A 19,066-nucleotide genomic window follows, 5' to 3' on the forward strand; every position below is an offset into this window, starting at 1 on the left:
TTCTGATATCAAATCTCGGTGATGCTCCATTACAGAGTTTAATGGAACTGTTGCAACCATTATATAAAATCTTAAGAGCTTTCTGGCAGAATAGTCCAAAACTAAAAAAATACAGTGCCTTAAAAATAAACACGCTTTCAACATATCAAATGTCTTATAAAAATCTAAATGTAATATTAAACCGTCATCCTTAACAAAATCATCATAATCTATCAAATGAATGTTACTGTAAATACGTCTCTCCTTCATAAAGAGAGATTGTGATTCATCAATGATCTGGTCTAGATGTTCTTTCATTCTGGTAGTGAATATTATACCAAATAACTTTACAACATTATTTAATAAAGTATTGGGCCTCCAGTTTTCTAATACCAAAGTATCTTTATTACATTAAGGTATGAGTGATGTGTCTTTGCCACATTGAAAGAAGCAATTCTTTGGCTTCAATGGCTGCATTCAGTATAGTTAGGAGAAATTCCACTACATCATCTCAAAAACATTTATAAAATTCACTATTCAGACCATCATTTCAAGGGGATCTTTAAGTTTATTGATACTGATTTTGATCTCATCTATAGTTATTTCTTTGCCATACAATTTCTGATAATCAGCATCTATGCTTCTTACGCTTTGTTTAATACTGTTTAAAAAAGATTGTGAAGAGCAGTATACATTTTAATAAAACAGAGTCACATATGAAGTTATTTCTTTAACATTGTGTGTAATATTCCCTTTAATGCGTAATTTATCTAACAAGTTAAACTCTAAGTTCTTTTTCTCTAATTTATAAAAGTATTTTGTATTTTTCCCTCCTTCCTCAATCCACTTTCCCCTTAACAAATGCTGTTTTATCTTTATCTTCATATAGTTTGTCCGATTCTAATTGGACAATCTCCTCTTTGCTATTAATGTATGGGGACAGGGTTAATTTCTACAATTTCTTTAATGATTTTATTTTCTTTTATTTTTTCCATAAGGACCGTTCCATCAGCTGCCATGACTGCGACTCTCCGAGGAACTGATTCGGATGTGTGTAATGCTTCAATTCCTCTGTAAGCAGGACGTAGGTCGCTAGACTATAGATGGTGTGTCACTTGCTGAAATCTGCAAGTTCCTCACACAAACTGCGTGCAAACTCATTAGAAACAGCCTGGTCTTGGAGTCTGACAAAGTCCAGTCTCATTTTCCTAGTAGGTGGTAACGGATGACACTGCAGTTGACACCCGCTGGGCTGGCTATTTTGAGCAGTTGTTCAAAGCTGATCCTCCAGCTCCAGGATGTTGGATATCTCTGGGTCCACAGTCCTTGAGGCTGATCCTCCAATTAGCTGTGAACCACCCGATCTCACTGAGATTGCACAGCTGGTGAACCAGCTGAGGGGGGGAAAAGCTGCAGTTATCTGTGGTATCTGGGGTGAACTTCTCCAGGCTGGTGGTAAGGCTGTCCTCCTGGCATTGCAAGCAATCTTTGCTTCCATTTGGGAGACTGGCATCATCCCAACTGACTGGAAAACGGGACTTGTCATCCCTATCTAGAAAGGGAAAGGTGATCGCCTTAGTTGCAGCAACTATAGGGGGATAAACACTGCTCTCGGTGCCGGGTAAGGTCCTTTCTAGGGTCGTCCTCAATAGGATCCATGATCACTTGCTCACCTACCAGCGACCGGAACAGTCTGGTTTTACACATAAGAAGTGTACCATCAACCGGATCTTGGTACTGAAGGTTCTCATAGAGCGCAAATGCGAATATCAGCAGAGTTTCTTTGCAGCCTTTGTCGATTTTTGCAAAGTGTTCAACTCAGTTGATCGAGCTGCCCTATGGGACATCCTGAGGGTTCGCGGGATCCCCTTGAGGTTGCTGGATATCATGGCCAGCCTGTACACTGATACTGTGAGTGTTGTGCAGAGTGGAGGCAGAACCTCTGTGTTTTTCCCATTTGATTCTGGGGTTCGTCAGGGGTGTGTTCTTGTTCCTACTCTGTTCAATGCTTGTATGGACTGGGTGTTGGGCAAGGTCATGGTGTCCAGCAGCTGTGTGGCATCTGTTGGTGAACAAAGATTCATGGATCTTGACTTTGCTGACAATGCTGTAATCCTCGCGGAGTCAATGAAGGCTCTGATTAGGGAACTCGAGAGACCGAGTGAGGAGTCTGAGTGTCTGGGCTTGCGAGTGTCCTGGATAAAAACTAAGATCCAGGCCTTTAATGACCTCTTCGGCACAGCCATCAGCAGTGTGTCTGTTTGCGGAGAGAGTGTCAACCTTGTCGAGAGGTTTACTTACCTTGGCAGTGACATTCATATCTCTGGTGACTCTTCCTATGAAGTCAGTAGACTGATTGGGAGAGCATGGGGGGTCATGAGGTCGCTGGAAAGGGGTATGTGACACTCCCAATATCTATGCAAAAGGACGAAGGTCCAAGTCTTTAAAGTCCTGGTGCTTCCTGTCTTGCTGTATGGTTGCAAGACATGGACGCTATCCAGTGACCTTAGACGAAGACTGGACTCCTCTGGTACTGTGTCTCTCCGGAAAATCCTTGGATACCATTGGTTTGACTTTGTGTCGAATGAGCAGTTGCTCATGTAGTCCTGAATGAGGCACATTACCTGCATTGTGAGGGAGCATCAGTTACAGCACTACGGCCATGTGGCGTGTTTCCCTTGTAAGTGATCCAGCTTGTAAGATCCTCACTGTTGGGGACCCGAGTGGCTGGACCAGGCCAAGGGGTCGCCCAAGTAACACCTGGCTGTAGCAGATAGAGGGTCATTTCCGGAAGGTGGGACTGGACTGCGTGTCTGCCTGGGGGGTTGCCAACCGGGATCCCGAGTTGTTTCGTTGTGTAGTGGGTGTGGCAGCACACTGTACTAGTGCATGCTACCCAACTTGACTTGACTTGACTGTCTTTTGATATACTGTATAGCTTATTCTTTACCTCTTTTAATAGCCAGTTGTCTAATTTTAAATTTCATATGTTCCCAATGTTTCCCCAATCTTTACTTAAAATGGTCTGTCCCTTACAACATAGAATAATATGTATCTTCTATGAATGTTGTGTCCTATAGAAGTCCTGTATTAAATTTCCAGCAACAGCTAAAATGTATTCTTTCATGGCACCTATTTAAATGAAGTGACAAAAATAGCCTTATAGTCAGTCAGAATAGCAGGGTCAATACACACATTAGAAATCTGATTCTCCAATACATTGGATATGAGCCACATGTCAATTCTTGACTGTTTAGACCTATCTTTAGAGCACCATGTTAAATTGATCTTATCAGGGTTTTCAGTTCTTCATATCAGTCAAATCCAGACTTAAATACTAATTAATTAGATCCTTTGATTCTCCCCTATGTGCATTTCTGGAGGGCTGTCTGTCTCTGTTAAAATTAGGTACATTGTTAAATTCTCTGACCAATATTATTTAGCTTCAGGCATCTTTGATGAAAGATTGCTCATTTCTTTCTTATGCTCAGAAAACACTACAGTACTCTATTTGGTAATTGGCTATTTATTGTGTATATATTCCCCAATATGTAGCGCTTTCCTTTTATCCCCACTACTTTCAAAATGTATTGATCAGAATGATGCATTTTAGTTTTAAGAATCTTCCCTTTAAAATGTCCTGTTCCAGCAGAATAGTTACCATTTGACATCCAGATATCATTTCCCCATTGACTTCTCTGGAAATCAATATCAGAATCACAAGCGTGCGTTTCCTGAATAAAATAAGAACCAGTTTCAAATATTTTACAGAACAATATAGCTTTTCTTTTAATTATATTACAAATACCCCTATCATTAATGGAGCAAAATGAAACACGAACTTTCTAATAATCGTCTCCTTAGGCTGATAGAACTTCAGTTAGTTACTTCCGCGCCCCGCCCACAACCGATATGATTGACGTATTCGAGAGCCAAAGTACGGCAGCGCGCCTCGCGCTTAACGGTTACGCCATGACGTCACGTGCGTGTTGAAGAAATTCAAGGTTTAAGGAACGGAAGAGGGTTTCGGCGAAGGAAAGGAGAAGTTGAGATAATAATTACAAAACACAGAAGAAACAAAAAAAAAGGAAAAGAGACTTCCTATAAACTACTTTCCTTCCAACCACCACATTCCCCTCGCTGGCTTAACTACTCGTGACACAGACGTAAGAGGTGAGTGTTGAGGTGTCGGCGGGCCGCGCGACAAAAGAAGTCACTGGTGAGCATTGAATGGCGGATGGCATGAGGGGGCAAGACAGAAACGTGGTTAATAACATAATGCCGTAACATACCGTTAAGACTTTTAGAAACATGAAAGTAGACTCGGTGTCCGCATTCAAGGTAGCATCTGAATGAATCTAGGAGTGTCGGAGATGGCCGTTTTTACCTTCCTTTTTTGCCGGTTCTGGGGGATGGTTAGCAAGCTGAAGAAGGGCTGGTTTTTCTCAGCAAGACGACTGTACTTGCTTAGCAGCTGGGGGGGCGCCTCCCTGATTTTCTACATCCTACGGGCTTTCGCGTCCGTCTTTAAATTTTTCAAGTGCTACATCTAAGCATACAAACGTTCAGTGCTTACGTAGGATGATTATTTCTTTACCTGCCCCTTTATCATGTGTATTCATGTAAAGCAAAAGTACCTCGTCATACTGCGGAACCACCGTGAAATGGACTGTCGCATTTGTAAAAAGGTTCGCAAAGGAGAAGGGCGCGGTGTACGAGTGATCTAAATGTCTGTGTAGTTCTTGGGTTGACCCAGTATCTTTTTCTTATGTTCAAAATCGAAATCGAGGACGGCTTGGTTCCTATTGAGACTCCGTTCAAAAGCGGAAATGCGAGTTTCTTATTTCGCCGTTGCTTTAGATTAAACAATCGAACACTTCAATTTGTATTTCCCATTGTAACCACGAAGTGATTTCTTACCAGAACGGTGTTCGTCTGTGTGTTCAACAATAATTTACAGCGCTACAGCCAATGAACAGGCCCGACTTTTGGCAGATATCTAACGTTTTTTTACAGCTCAGAAAAACCCACATATTTTTGCTTGAGCATGCAGTTGACTATATAAGAGAAACGACGAGTTTACCCGTTACTGATATTTATTGTACACTTTATTTTGGCGTAACAGTTTTATTCGATTGAAGTTTGCTTAAGAAATCCCCGGGCTAAGCAGGCACAGAGCATTTTGGCAGTCTTTTATTGTGGCGTAACAGTTTTATTCGATTGAAGTTTGCTTAAGAAATCCCCAGGCTAAGCAGGCACAGAGCACTTTGCCAGTCTTCACTCGTTTTCCCAGTTGGCTCTTCGATTTTTTTCCGTTTTTAACTGAGACTTCTTTCCACAGATGCCTGAAATGATAAGCCCTTTGTAACTGACACTTGGAAGTTTGAAGATCGTTTTACGCTGATGCTATTTCGGATCATAATTTCTTCCCAATAGTAAATGTAAATCTGCTATTACAAGAGTACTCGATTTTAGTTGTTTATCTCTTATAAAACAACTTAAGTTTTCACAAAGCCCGTTCTGTAAAGTTCTATTTTTTTAAATCACAACCTTTAAGGGCTTGTTTTTGTTCGCAGTTTCTCGGATTCTCTAAGTCGCTTTGCCTGCAGTAGTCTGCTGATATTTCAAGTCAGATTTTCACGGCTGTAATTGTGTCTGAACTCCTCCCACCCGGCAAATCTAGGTTGTCAGAAAAATCATTGAAACTAGTACTGTTGGTTAGATTTAAAGAAGGACGACCCCTCTTCCCCATGCAAGTGGTTATTTTGAGCGCAAACGGTAATTGTTTGAAGTGGAGGGTACTTATAAATAGAGCTTCTGTGCATACATTGTAGCCAGTGTATGGCATTAGTTTCGTTCTCGCAACACATTAGCTTATATTTGATTTGTGTTACGTGATACGTGATTATACAACTCCACAGTTGCCATCACAGCAGCTGCTGTGATATTTAGTTCAAACAGTTGTTTCTGTATGCCTCTGTGGCCAACCAATAAGTGTGTATACAGAAAAATCATTCTTTTCTTCTGCTGATTGAAACATGCTTATATTTGCTTCTTTTTCTAATGGTGTTAATTTACTTGGGTTTAAGACAAAGATAAGGGTTAATTTACTGAATTGTAATGTTTTGTAGACACAGTAATTATCACAAGTTTCTCATTGTTTTTGTTCTCCTTCCAGTTGTCCTGTTTATAAAAAAAATACTATCACAGGTTTTTGTAGTGGGTTTTTTTAGGTTTGTGACTCACTATCCCATCATGCACCTGTTGTATTCAGGTTAATCTAATTTTTGTTTCCTGTGCAGTTTAATAAAGATGGCAGTGAATGTATATTCAACCTCCGTGACAAGTGATAATTTAAGTCGACATGATATGCTGGCCTGGATCAATGAATCCTTACAAATAAACCTTACAAAGATTGAATTGCTTTGCTCAGGTATGATGCATTATTAATCCAAAGTCTTGCATGGTTCTGTGCTATGAATAGAACTATACTTTTAATGATTTTGACAAATTACACAAAATGTTTTTAATTAACCTCTTTGCCTGTAACTGCAACATTATCATAATTTTATATTATAAAGCTTAAGTTTTGCTAACTTTTTGTATTTCTTGGCTTTTTTTGTAGGTGCTGTATATTGCCAGTTCATGGACATGCTTTTTCCAGGCTGTGTGCCACTGAAAAAAGTTAAATTTCAAGCAAAGTTAGAACATGAATTTATTCACAATTTCAAAATTTTGCAAGCAGGCTTCAAGAAAATGGGTGTTGATAAAGTTAGTGAGCATTTAATTTTTTTCTTTGGTTGTACTGCATTTGTCATGCTTCATTTATACAGAATTACTTAGTAAGGGAAATGCAAATTCAAAGAGAAAACATTCTTTGCTTTACAGATAACCAGATATAGCACATGGCAACTGATTCATGTTTCTCTTCCAGTTTTTTTTACAGTATTAGAAGATAAGTTTGGTATTCAAGTATTTTGGATTTTTTTTCTCTAAGATCTTGCATGTCATTAAAAAAGTGTCTCCTGTGGCGGATTCCAAGTGAAAAATGTTCAGTGCATCTGCTTTGAAGCTTGAGTATGTTTCTGCTCATTGAGTCATGTTTGGAGATTGCACACATTGTAAAAGTGTGCATTCATATAAATTTTGCAGAAAATATATTTTTGCGAGGCTATGATTTTTTTTTAAAGAAGTCTGACTTTCCTGTTCACTTTCATAGTTTACTCAAGTTATTTCACATGAAAACACCAGTGGTGGTGAACAGAAAACATGGATTCTTACCTCAATGTGATCAAAATGAAGCTTGAATTTTTTTTTGTATTTGAATGAATATAAGTGAAGTGTGGACATTGTTTTATGAAATGCTATTTGTCAATTTCCCTAATTATGTTCTATTCATTTTGTTTCTTTTTTTTAATAGATTATTCCAGTGGACAAGTTAGTTAAAGGCAAATTTCAGGATAATTTTGAATTTGTTCAGTGGTTTAAGAAATTTTTTGATGCTAACTATGATGGAAAGGAGTATGATCCAGTTGCTGCTAGACAGGGTCAAGAAACCGCTCCTGCATCAAACCTTGCCGCTCCTGTGCTGAACAAGCCCAAGAAAATACCAAGTACGGGTAGTGCTGGTGAGTGTAGTGTCTTTTTGTTTTTTAAATAATCCTTATGCCTTGATGCACAAAATACTTTGTGACACAGACCATTTTATGTCACCAGTCTATATGAAAAATATCAAGAAGATGTATTAATTTACAAAATTACTGCATTGCTTTTTCCAGTCTTGCAAATTTGAGTTGTGATCTGTTCATTTCAGATTATAACCAGTCTTCAGAGTTGCAGACCTTTAAGAAACCAGCTGCAACAATTGGTATAATTTTATATAATTGTGCACTTTATTGGTGGTTTATGCAGTATGTATTTAGTGTATGGTTCAGGGATGGGATTTTGTCACTTCTTTGTTCTCATTATGTTTTAGTAGTATGTTCTGCATCTTAAGTAGAATTTATTTATGCTTCTACCAAACACTGGAAACAACTAAAAGTTTGTATACTCAGTAAATTTGTTTTTTTTTAATTTCATTTTAAAGACGTATACTTTGTTTTAGCTGGGTTATACTTGACGCTCGGAAAGCAACGTGCATGCATGTTCCCATCGCTATTTTGACGTGTCCTCTGAGCATGTCGTCAGAAATTAACAAGATGCGTGCACTACTTACAGTACCAGCAAAAATCTGAGTGCCTTGTGTATTTAAATTTTGGTACTTAACATCAACATCTTTATTTACTATCCACATCTCCGTAGTGATAGACATGACTGTCAGAACGGCTAGCATCAGATCACCAGGAGCCTCATGTATAATGCCGTGCGTAGAACTCGCACTATAACATGGCATAAGCGCAAAAGCGGGAATGTGCGTACGCACAGAAAAATCCAGATGCAGGAATCTGTACGTACACAAACTTCCACGTTCTTCTGCTACATAAATCCCGATCAGTGTGAAAAGTAATGTACGTGCACACGCCTTCTGTCCCGCCCCAACTCCTCCCAGAATTACGCCTTTTTGAATATGCAAATCAATATAAATAGCCTTCTGGAAAAACATACTATTTGTTGGTTTAAGCAGTGGTATAATCAACAAAAGGAAGTTGATCGAGTGACAGTGTGTCGGAGAAACTCGAACGCTCAAGTTCACAGAGTCGCACAGTGCGAAAGAAATCGCATATCAAAGTCACTGTGAAAAGGCGAGTCGTAGCCCACTGTCTGAGTGTCATATGAAAGCTTCTTAGGGTATAGACAAAAAAAAATAGGCACACAGTGGGGAACAAAGCACGAAATGTCAACTTTAATCTCGAAATTTCCACTTTAATCACAGTTTATTTTGCCATTAAAGTAGAACATCATAAACTTCATCTTAAAATCGTTTAATTTACTAGTTTCTCAAATCCCATTGTAACTAAAGTACACGTTAAATGCTTTGTTCTGTATTTGATCTTCTATGTGCTCTGTGTATGAATCACTACCTGCTTCTTAAACGGGCTTTCTCTTTCTCTGACAGGACACAGAATCCATTACATTCATGATATTACAGCTCTCTGAATAATTAAAATACTGAGATGTATACTTGATATCTTTTTCATGATGATAGGAATGAAAGCATGTTATTAAACATGGGAACACGGTGGCGCAGTGATTGGTCGTGTCTCACACAAGAGGCTGGCTGCGCCATGTGCGACCTTCGATGAAATAATTTATTACACAAGTACTGTGTCTTTCAAATGTACTAACCCCCAATTCCTGTCCTTACTTTTCTTTCTCCAAATACCCAATCGCCACACAATCAGCTCTGTAATAGACGTGAAGCCACTTGTAAGCTTAGAACGCCGATTCTTCAAAACTTTTAAGGAACATTGAAATATCTTCGTAGTACATGTTTAATTATTCTATCCGTCTATCCTTCCAGTGTCGCGTCAGCACCAGCAAGAATACAACGCAATGCAGGAACAATCCCTGAACTAGCTAGTGCTATGGCAGCGTGTCCTCACGTGTTTAATTATTAACAATACAGATTATTTAAATGAAGTTAAAGTTTTAGCTGTATAATATAATCAACATATTTTGCTGCATTTCATCTTAAAAATGATATCGTCATCATATGTAAATACGCGCTTTATAAAGTGGCGCAGGTTGTGCAATATTATAACTGTAATGCAAGTTTACAGTGAGGTAATTGTACTTATAGTTTATAGTTCTTGGGATGAAACTTTTTCTAAACCGCAAAGTCTGTACAGGAAAGTCTCTGAAACATTTTGCCGTGGCACAGGCAACGTCTGCTTCATGCTGTATCCCGATAATTCTCTTTCCAAGAAGATGATGCAGGGAGAGTAACAACGCTAAAGCAGTTATGGTATTTGGAATACTATGGCTATTCCCTGGACCATTATATTGCTGCAGGTTAATTACAATCAGATGCATTACACTAATAAACAATATGCAGTTCGTTTCAGTGTATTTATAAAGCTGCGTCAGGAATGTGGATCTAAGAAAGAAAGCATGACCACACAGGAATAGTAGCACTGCTTTGACGCTGGGTGCCGCCAGTCTGCAAAACCGAGCGGAGAAATTGCGTACGCCAGGGTATGAGGTACCGTGGAAATGTGCTCTTTGAAAGGGGATGTGGAAAAGTACTAGACAAAATGGAAGCAAATTCAAGACCGACACATCTGTGCAAAGTATAAAATGTCTTAGAAAAGAAGTGGGGATTCCCCATCGTTCTGACACAATACATTTAATGGTCTTGCATACCATCATCTGTGTATCTGTTGACTCCCCCAACCTTCTCAAAAGAATCTCGCACTGCCACCTGGTGGAATCCTCCAGATTTACATAAAGTACGTGTGCAAGTATAGTCAGAATACTCTTTGATCACGGTGCGTCATGTATATCCCAATCCTAACACATTATGCATGCACTACACATTTGTTTAATGGGAAATTGAAAATATGATGTCGAATTGGAAGCCAGTTAATTATACAAGCATGCATTCCTAATGAAAACAGTATTACTTGTATGTAGTACGTGCACTGGTTTGCATGCTTAAAAGGATAGATTGTCATCTTATTTGTGCCCTTTTGTTAAAAAAGGCATATTTGTAATTTTATTTTTAGTAGCAACAAAACTATATTTAAAATATTACTATTGTAGCATGTATGTAAAAAGTGATTTCTTTTTGTGCAAAACATTCAGATTGTCCTCCCAGTCTGAAGATATCTGTCTAAAGCCTAATGAGAACCCTTAATTGCACATACGATAAAATGTTAATGTAGACGTAGATTCTACGAGGGCAATCCCAAAAGTAAGGTCTCCTTTTTTTTTTTTTTTTTTTAGAAATACAAACAACCGTTTATTTTCTATAATGTTTACATCATTTTAAAGGTTAAAGACTTATTTGTTTTTCTACATAATCGCCATTTCGGTTGATGCATTTTTGTAGATGCTGTGGTAATTTTAGAATGCCCATGTCATACCAGCTCGCCGCCATGTCCTTCAGGAAGTGTTGAACCTCATCTTTCACCTCTTCGTCAGAGCAGAATCGCCTTCCGGACAAATGTTCTTTCAACTTAGGGAACAGGTGGTAGTCACTGGGTGCCAAGTCCGGACTATAGGGTGGGTGGATGATGAAGTTCCAGCCGCCGATCTTTACGCATGTTTTCCTCAACCTTCGCGACGGTCTCCAGCGCGAACTTCACACTTGGCGGTAGCGTTCAACGGGAGCTTCATTTTCAAGGGCTGCCAAGCCAAGATTGAGCATCCCAGCGAAGCCGCACATGCTTGTTTGGGAGTGGAGGAAGCACCAATCACAACAGTGTGGCCAACAGCCGTATGAACAGTTTCTCTACGTCCCCACCGCTTTGGAGACCTTACTTTTGGGATTGCCCTCGTACTTTCCAATGAGTATTTTGTCACCAATACTGTATATATTGTATATGTATCTGTTATAATGTAGACTTAACTATATTGCTACAGGATAATACACTTTTATTTGCTGTTTGTTGTTTTTCACATACAAATCTTAGGTTAATATTCAATCTATTCTTGATGAGACCTTCTTAAATATTTTTAACTTCATAGGTGTCCAGACAAATCCGAGATAACCTATGAGTGATTTACAGTGTGAAGGAGACCGTAGTGCTCTTTTTGTTAATATTGAGTAAAATTTGAAATAATTTTGGTGTGAGGGAGGCAGCTTCAAATACTTCATTTTCAGTAATTAATGTGTTCCATTATAAAACTTGTAATTGTATGGCACATCACAAATACATATTAAAACCTGTTTTTCACTGGTAGTCCTAGCCTCTAAGAGTCACTCCCAGAAGTTTAAAAATGAAAAATCCCAAAGAATGTGGGATATCATTTTAGACTACTTTTTAAGTTAGTGATTTCAAATGTTATTTTTGATCTTTTACTAGGGATCTAGCCCTCTTTGGACCTTTTATCACAGGGTAAAAATAGACAATTTCTCCAGGTGCAGATTGTAGAGGAAGTAAACCCCTTTAGGGTTTTCAAGGGCAACACACAGCCCTGTATCCCAGGAAATTCTACAATACAGCTACTCCGTAATGTCTGGATATGAGACAACATCTCTGAAGATCTGGTGCAGTAGGCCTTTATTATAGCATCTGTTATCCTTAACAACATTTAGTACATCTGCAGAGTACTCTGGCCAGAGGGCAGTTCTGTGAAGTGATACCATAGGATACTGGAATGGAGAAAAAGAAAAAGAAAAAAAAAAAAACAGAAGCAGTGACAAGTAACTGGGAAAGGTTTAATATGAATTTATTAGAACTCTCCAATAGTTGTACTTTGTCAAAAAGGCAAGGCATGCAACCATGAATGAAGGAAAAGCTGAAAATGTTTAGCATTGCAAGATTCATTTTAGTATTAGAATTGTGCTATCAATTATGAAATGACATTAAAACACTGCTGAAAATACACTTTATTGTTCTGTACTAGCCTGATATATCTCTACTGGTAAATTATTTCAAGAGTTTTAGTGAAAATGAATCAAAGCTTCTTCACCCTTTTCATTTGTTTCACTCTTGGAGCACTAAAAAAAGTGAAGATCATAATTTAAGATTAGGGTTGTATGTGAACAGGCATTCTGAAATATAGGAAGATTAAAAGGCTCTGAACCGACTTTAGAGAATATTTTTTTAAATCAATTTAAAAGACAAAGTCGGGTAAATATAGTAATACAGGTGACGTGTGTGTTAGATTTTTTTTTGAATTGGGTTAAGATTTTTTTCTGTTGTATTTTAAATAACCTGCAGTTAATTGGTATACTGTCTGTATTTCTGATAGCAATGCATTACTGTAGTCTACAGTCATGTTTATATAAAAAAAAAAAAAAACAAAAAAAAAACAAATTCGCCCCATGAAATTGATCTTGATTATTTTTATAGAAAACGGTGGTATGACAAATGTCATGCCTCATATTCTTTTTATAGTCTATTGTATAATTTCAATCATTTTTTTTTCCACATGAGAAATTTGTATGTACATCCTTACATCTGTCACTACAGTAATCCCTCCTCCATCGCGGGGGTTGCGTTCCAGAGCCACCCGCGAAATAAGAAAATCCGCGAAGTAGAAACCATATGTTTATATGGTTATTTTTATATTGTCATGCTTGGGTCACAGATTTGCGCAGAAACACAGGAGGTTGTAGAGAGATAGGAACGTTATTCAAACACTGCAAACAAACGTTTGTCTCTTTTTCAAAAGTTTAAACTGTGCTCCATGACAAGACAGAGATGACAGTTCAGTCTCACAATTAAAAGAATGCAAACATATCTTCCTCTTCAAAGGAGTGCGCGTCAGGAGCAGAACATGTCAGAGAGATAGAGAAAAGCAAACAAATCAATAGGCCTGTTTGGCTTTTAAGTATGCGAAGCACCGCGGCACAAAGCTGTTGAAGGCGGCAGCTCACACCCCCTCCGTCAGGAGCAGACAAAGAGAGAGAGAGAGAGAGAGAGAGAGACAGAGAAAAACAAACAACCGAAAATCAATACGTGCCCTTTGTGCTTTTAAGTATGCGAAGCACCGTGCAGCATGTCGCTTCACGAAGCAGCCGCACAGAAGGTAGCAACGTGAAGATAATCTTTCAGCATTTTTAGACCGTATCGTCTAGGTGTGCGAACAGCCCCCCTGCTCAATCCCCCTATGTCAGGATAAGAGAAAGTCAGCGCGAGAGAGAGAGAGAAAAGTAAGTTGGGTAGCTTCTCAGCCATCTGCCAATAGCGTCCCTTGTATGAAATCAACTGGGCAAACCAACTGAGGAAGCATGTACAAGAAATTAACAGACCCATTGTCCGCAGAAATCCGCGAACCAGCAAAAAATCCGCGATATATATTTAAATATGCTTACATATAAAATCCGCGATAGAGTGAAGCCGCGAAATGCGATACAATGAGGGATTACTGTACCTCAAATATCTAAAATTAGAATTGGGTACCCTGGATAGCTTACCATTGTAGAATCCACTATAAATTCCTTATATCAGAATGTTCTTGAGAATGTGAAACCATCTGTCAGAAGATGAAGTTCAATTGTAAATGGACTTTTGAAAGTAACTGTGACTATAAACATACCAGTAAATCATCCAAAGAATGGTCGATAAGAAGAAAATTTGAAGGGCTCTGGTATGGCCAAGTCAAAGCCCAAATCTGAATCCCTTTGAGATGCTGTGGGAGGATTTAATATAGGCTTTGCATGCAAGGCACCAACATTGCATCACGTAATTCTGCATGGAGGAGTGGGAAAAACTTCTTTGCAGTCAATGACCAAGACTAGTAGAGTTATAGGGATTGCTTATCTGAGGTTGTTTATGCCAAAGGGGCAAAAACGCTATTAGAGCCATGGGTGTACCTACTTTTTTATAGATGGAAATTGTATATCTGTTCATTTTACATTGAAGAAATTATTGCAAAGTTTATTTTATCCTCACCTTAATCCAAATATACAGTTTAAATGAAGATGAAATCTTTATGTCAATATGTTAAAATATTTCATGTTGTGTTCTTACTGTTTCACATGACAGTAGGTAACTAAAATCAAACGTCTGCAAGTTCAATGATATTTAACAATGATACGAAAGACTGAATTTGTGCTGTTTCTTAAATGAAGAAGCAGTGTCCTTTGTAATATAGTTAAAATGTTTAGAATTTAGCTCTGAGTTCAGAATAATAGTTTATTTTTATTTTGGCTTAATTTGATAATTTTTCCCCTAGGATTCCCACTTTAATTGCTGGTAATGGTTAGTGGGGTGTTTTTTAAATTGAAGGAAATTGATGCTTATCCATTCTATAATGCTACTAAGGCTCTGGCAGGTTAAAATTCTGGGGTCTATTGCTAGTATAGAGAGAAATAACTGTGCAACATCTACATAGCTGTGACAAGTTACTTTGTCTACTGCTTTGCAGTAAGGAGACTGGAAGATTGTGGGTTCACTTTCCGGTTCCTTCCTGTGTGGATAGCGCTTTGAGTACTGAGAAAAGCGCTATATAAATAAAATGAATTATTATTATTATTATTACTGTATTTATTTGCCAGGCTTGGTTGCCAAAACTGAAGATGATGTTGTCTTTAACAGCCTATATTTGGAGTAATTACGATTCTGTGCATTTATTTGCCAGCTTGCTTTACCTGATACTTGCATTTAGGTTTTGAAATATTATCACTAAACGTGTTAGAATTTCAGCTCCGTGCACACCTGTTCCTTGTGTTATGTAACCTAGCCTTTGAGGATTGGGGTGGTATAATTCAGTTTATTGATCAATTTTTTTTATTTATTTTTTTTTTTTTACAAATGTTTTCATAGCTAAAACACATCGTAATTAGCAGTTAAAGTTTAAAGTGCAAGATGGTTATTTTCAAGAAAGTTACAGAATCCTTTGTTTACTTGAAGTGCACTAAATATGATTCCACCTTGCAATCAATTTTATAATCTTGCATCCATATAATACTGTGACCCGCAAATGAAAACAAACTCTTTAACACTAGAATCCCTGAAGCCTACGACAAAAGGCAGTGCCGGGCCACCTTCTGTTTTTGTTTGACAAATGTGTCAAATCAGCACAGGCAGCAAGCAGCCTGCTATCCCATTCCCCCCACCCCCTGATGCAGCTGGAAGTTCTCCCAGCTCAAGTCTGTTTATCTGGGTTCCTGGAGTTGTATAATGTAAATAATAATATTGTTATTTTGAATTCATACATTTCACGTGTGCTCTGTGTCTGACGATCTGGATAAATGTAGGATGACAGGAAATGCAAGGCAAGAAATGTTGAATACATAACTAAAACTTTTTTCATGTAATAGCAAAATGCAGACATGAAAGTGTATAATGTGTGCAGACTGAATTCCAAATGCCAAATAAACACTTTCACAAAAGGTATAACTAAACAAGTGCGTCTTTATTCAAAAATATAACCGAAGAAAAAGAAATTATTCAATTCACGTGTTGCTGCCAATATGTAAAAATCCAAAGCCCAGATATCAATTGCATGGATGGTGTAGAGGTAAGAACAGCTGCTTCTAAATCAAGAGGTTGCAGGTTTGATCCCAGGTCTCTCCCGCATTTTTCCGTTTTGAGTAATGAGCTTCTGTTATTACTATATTATAAAAACATACATTTGCTTTCTTTGGACTTCAGTCTGCACACATTATACACTTCACGTCTGCATTTTGTCATTGTTATGCCATGAAAAAAATTTCTGTTTTAGTTGTGTTCATTTCTTGCCTTGCATTTCCTATCATCCTACATTTATCCAGGTTGTAGACACAGAACACACATGAAATGTATGTATTCCACATGATATATTATTTACCCTACACAACTCCAGACACCTTACACCCAGATAAACTGACTTGAGCTAGGAGAACTTAAGCTGCGTCGGTGGGGTGGGGATGTGATAGCAGGCTGCTTGTGCTGATCAACACATTTGCAAAACAAAGACGTTGATGGAGAGGTGCGAAGGAATTTAAGGTGGCCCTGCTTTACGACTTTTTTCGTAGGCTTCAGGGATTCTAGTGTTAAACAAGCCTACACGATCAGACTACCACAACTACCAGGGTACCAGTAAGCCATCCTCAAATCCAACAAAATAGAGTTTTCCTGCATTTGGTATAAATCTCCAGATCACATCATTATAAGCAACATCATGGGGGCTCCTTACAGGGATTGCAATAAATTATTAGTAATTTAAATATTTTTACACAAGCGTTGCTGCCTTGCAATAACAAGACGGTGGGGTATTGTTTGCCTTCGGGATGCTCCATGTGTGAAGTTTGCATTTCTTCATGTTTGCAAAGGTTTCCTCCCACAGTCCGAAAACATGCAGATTAGGTAGACTGGAGTTGCTAAATTGGCCCGTGTTTGTTATCACCCTGGGATGGACTGTTGACATTTCCAGAGGTTGTTCCTCTGTTGTGCAAAGTGCTTGCTGGCATAGTAGGTTTGTAAATCAATTGAAGTACAATGATACATACACATTAATAAAAGGATAGATGTCTGTCTGATTGCTGTGTCTTTCTCATTTCAAAAGATGGTGCATCACAAGCATCTTTAACAATAAAATGCATTGCATTTGTCCTTCCAATAGAGGGTGCATCACAAACGGTAATACTGCTTTTATGAATCCTGTAACAAATGGTGTTTAACACAGATACAGTAATCCCTCGCTATATTGCGCTTCGACTTTCGCGGCTTCACTCTATCGCGGATTTTATATGCAAGCATATTTAAATATATATCGCAGATTTTTTGCTGGTTCGCCGATTTCTGTGGACAATGGGTCTTTTAATTTCTGGTACATGCTTCCTCAGTTGGTTTGCCCAGTTGATTTCATACAAGGGACGCTATTGGCAGATGGCTGAGAAGCTACCCAATCAGAGCATGTATTACGTATTAAATAAAACTCCCCAAATATATTGTGAGCACAGGGGCTGTTCGCACCCCTAGAAGATACGGCCACTCCTCAAAAAACACTGAAAGATTACCTTCACATTGCTCTCTTCCTTGCTGGGCTTAAATGTGGCTGTTTTGTCAAGCGATATGCTTCCTGCATGGTGCTTCGCATACTTAAAAGCTCGAACGGCACATATTGATTTTTAATTTTGTTTTTCTCATTGATTTTTAATTGTTTGTTTTTCTCTGTCTCTCTCTCTGACATTATGTGCTCCTGACGGAGGGGATATGAGCAGGGGGTGCTGTTCGCACCACTAGACGATATGGACGCTCCTCTAAAAAAATGCTGTAAGGCTACCTGTACATTGCTCCCTTCCTAGCAGCTGCGTTGTCCGGCGGTGCTTCGCATACTTAAAAGCCAAACAGCCCTATTGATTTCTGATTGTTTGCTTTTTTCTCTCTGACTTTATCTCCTCCTGACGTGCACTCCTTTGAAGAGAAAGATATGTTTGCATTCTTTTAATTGTGAGACGGAACTGTCATCTTTGTCTTGTTATGGAGCACAGTTTAAACTTTTGAAAAAGAGACAAATGTTTGTTTGCAGTGTTTGAATAAAGTTCCTGTCTCTCTACAACCTCCTGTGTTTCTGTGCAAATCTGTGACCCAAGCATGACAATATAAAAATAACCATATAAACATATGGTTTCTACTTCGCGGATTTTCACCTTTCGCGGGGGTCTGGAACGCAACCCCCGCGATAGAGGAGGGATTACTGTACATGCATTGCATGGTGCACTGCAAACGTTAATGCTGAGGTCTATATTGATTACTTATTTTTAAACTTGTCTTAGATAGCACAGCTAGTATTTTTAAAACATTCATTACACATTATGTATCACAATCATGTGGATGAAAATATTTAATAATCCTCTGCATATAATGTAAGATAACAGCAAATGCTTACTCACCTTCTATCTTACATTGTTTTTTTTTCTAAAATATGTAGCAGCATTTCTTTCTTGTTCTATTATTGTGTTTCTAAAATATCGAACCTTGATTTATTTTTATTTGAATGCAAAAAAAAAATATTCTAGAAATTTTTCATTTGCTAAAACCAGATGAAGTAATGCATCTTTCGTTGCTTCACAGGATTTCATATTTTCTGACTCTTAGAGAGCACTTTGGGGTTTCTTTTGATCTGCTTTGCTCCATATGGCTAATTATGTATTCAACCCGCATCACCTTTTTTAAACCAGTCTTTCTCCACTTTTTATAAGCCTGCACCCCAGTTTTGCCTTTTTAAATATATTGGTGACCCCCTTGTAGCAATTGCAAGCTGCCCCCTTGGTGAAATGGGGACTATGTGAGATCTTGTGTTTTCTTTAAATATTACAAAAGCTTTACAGTTTACTATTGATCCTTTATGTTTATAAAACAGAGGTCCACCTATGGAATAGACGGTTGATAGTTTAGAATATCACTGGCGTTTCTGACACTCTGGACATAATAAGACTGACTAATCATACTGCTTTTTTGTGCAATTAATTTAGCTTTTTTTCTATTCACTCTCGGCTTTCTAGCACTCTATTTTGAGTTTACAGGCTGCTTGTGTTTTCTGTGTAGCT

General features: G+C 38.3%; 1 protein-coding gene across 2 annotated transcripts in view; it reads left to right on the forward strand.

The window, feature by feature from the left end:
• The first annotated feature begins 3,950 nt into the window (after positions 1 to 3,950).
• Positions 3,951 to 19,066, forward strand: part of LOC114659235 (microtubule-associated protein RP/EB family member 1-like) — a 29,000-nt gene continuing 13,884 nt past the window's right edge. The window contains exons 1-4 of one of the 2 annotated variants that reach the window (XM_028811595.2): positions 3,951 to 4,152; positions 6,282 to 6,412; positions 6,605 to 6,750; positions 7,400 to 7,607. In XM_028811595.2, coding sequence (XP_028667428.1) covers positions 6,292 to 6,412; positions 6,605 to 6,750; positions 7,400 to 7,607 — 475 coding nt within the window. In that variant the 5' untranslated portion in view covers positions 3,951 to 4,152; positions 6,282 to 6,291. Of the gene's footprint in view, positions 4,153 to 4,178; positions 4,199 to 6,281; positions 6,413 to 6,604; positions 6,751 to 7,399; positions 7,608 to 19,066 lie in introns of those variants that run through there. The other variant, XM_051933298.1, reaches the window with a different exon arrangement.

This window comes from Erpetoichthys calabaricus, chromosome 10 (assembly GCF_900747795.2).
Source record: "Erpetoichthys calabaricus chromosome 10, fErpCal1.3, whole genome shotgun sequence".
Classification (NCBI taxonomy): Eukaryota; Metazoa; Chordata; class Cladistia; order Polypteriformes; family Polypteridae; genus Erpetoichthys; species Erpetoichthys calabaricus.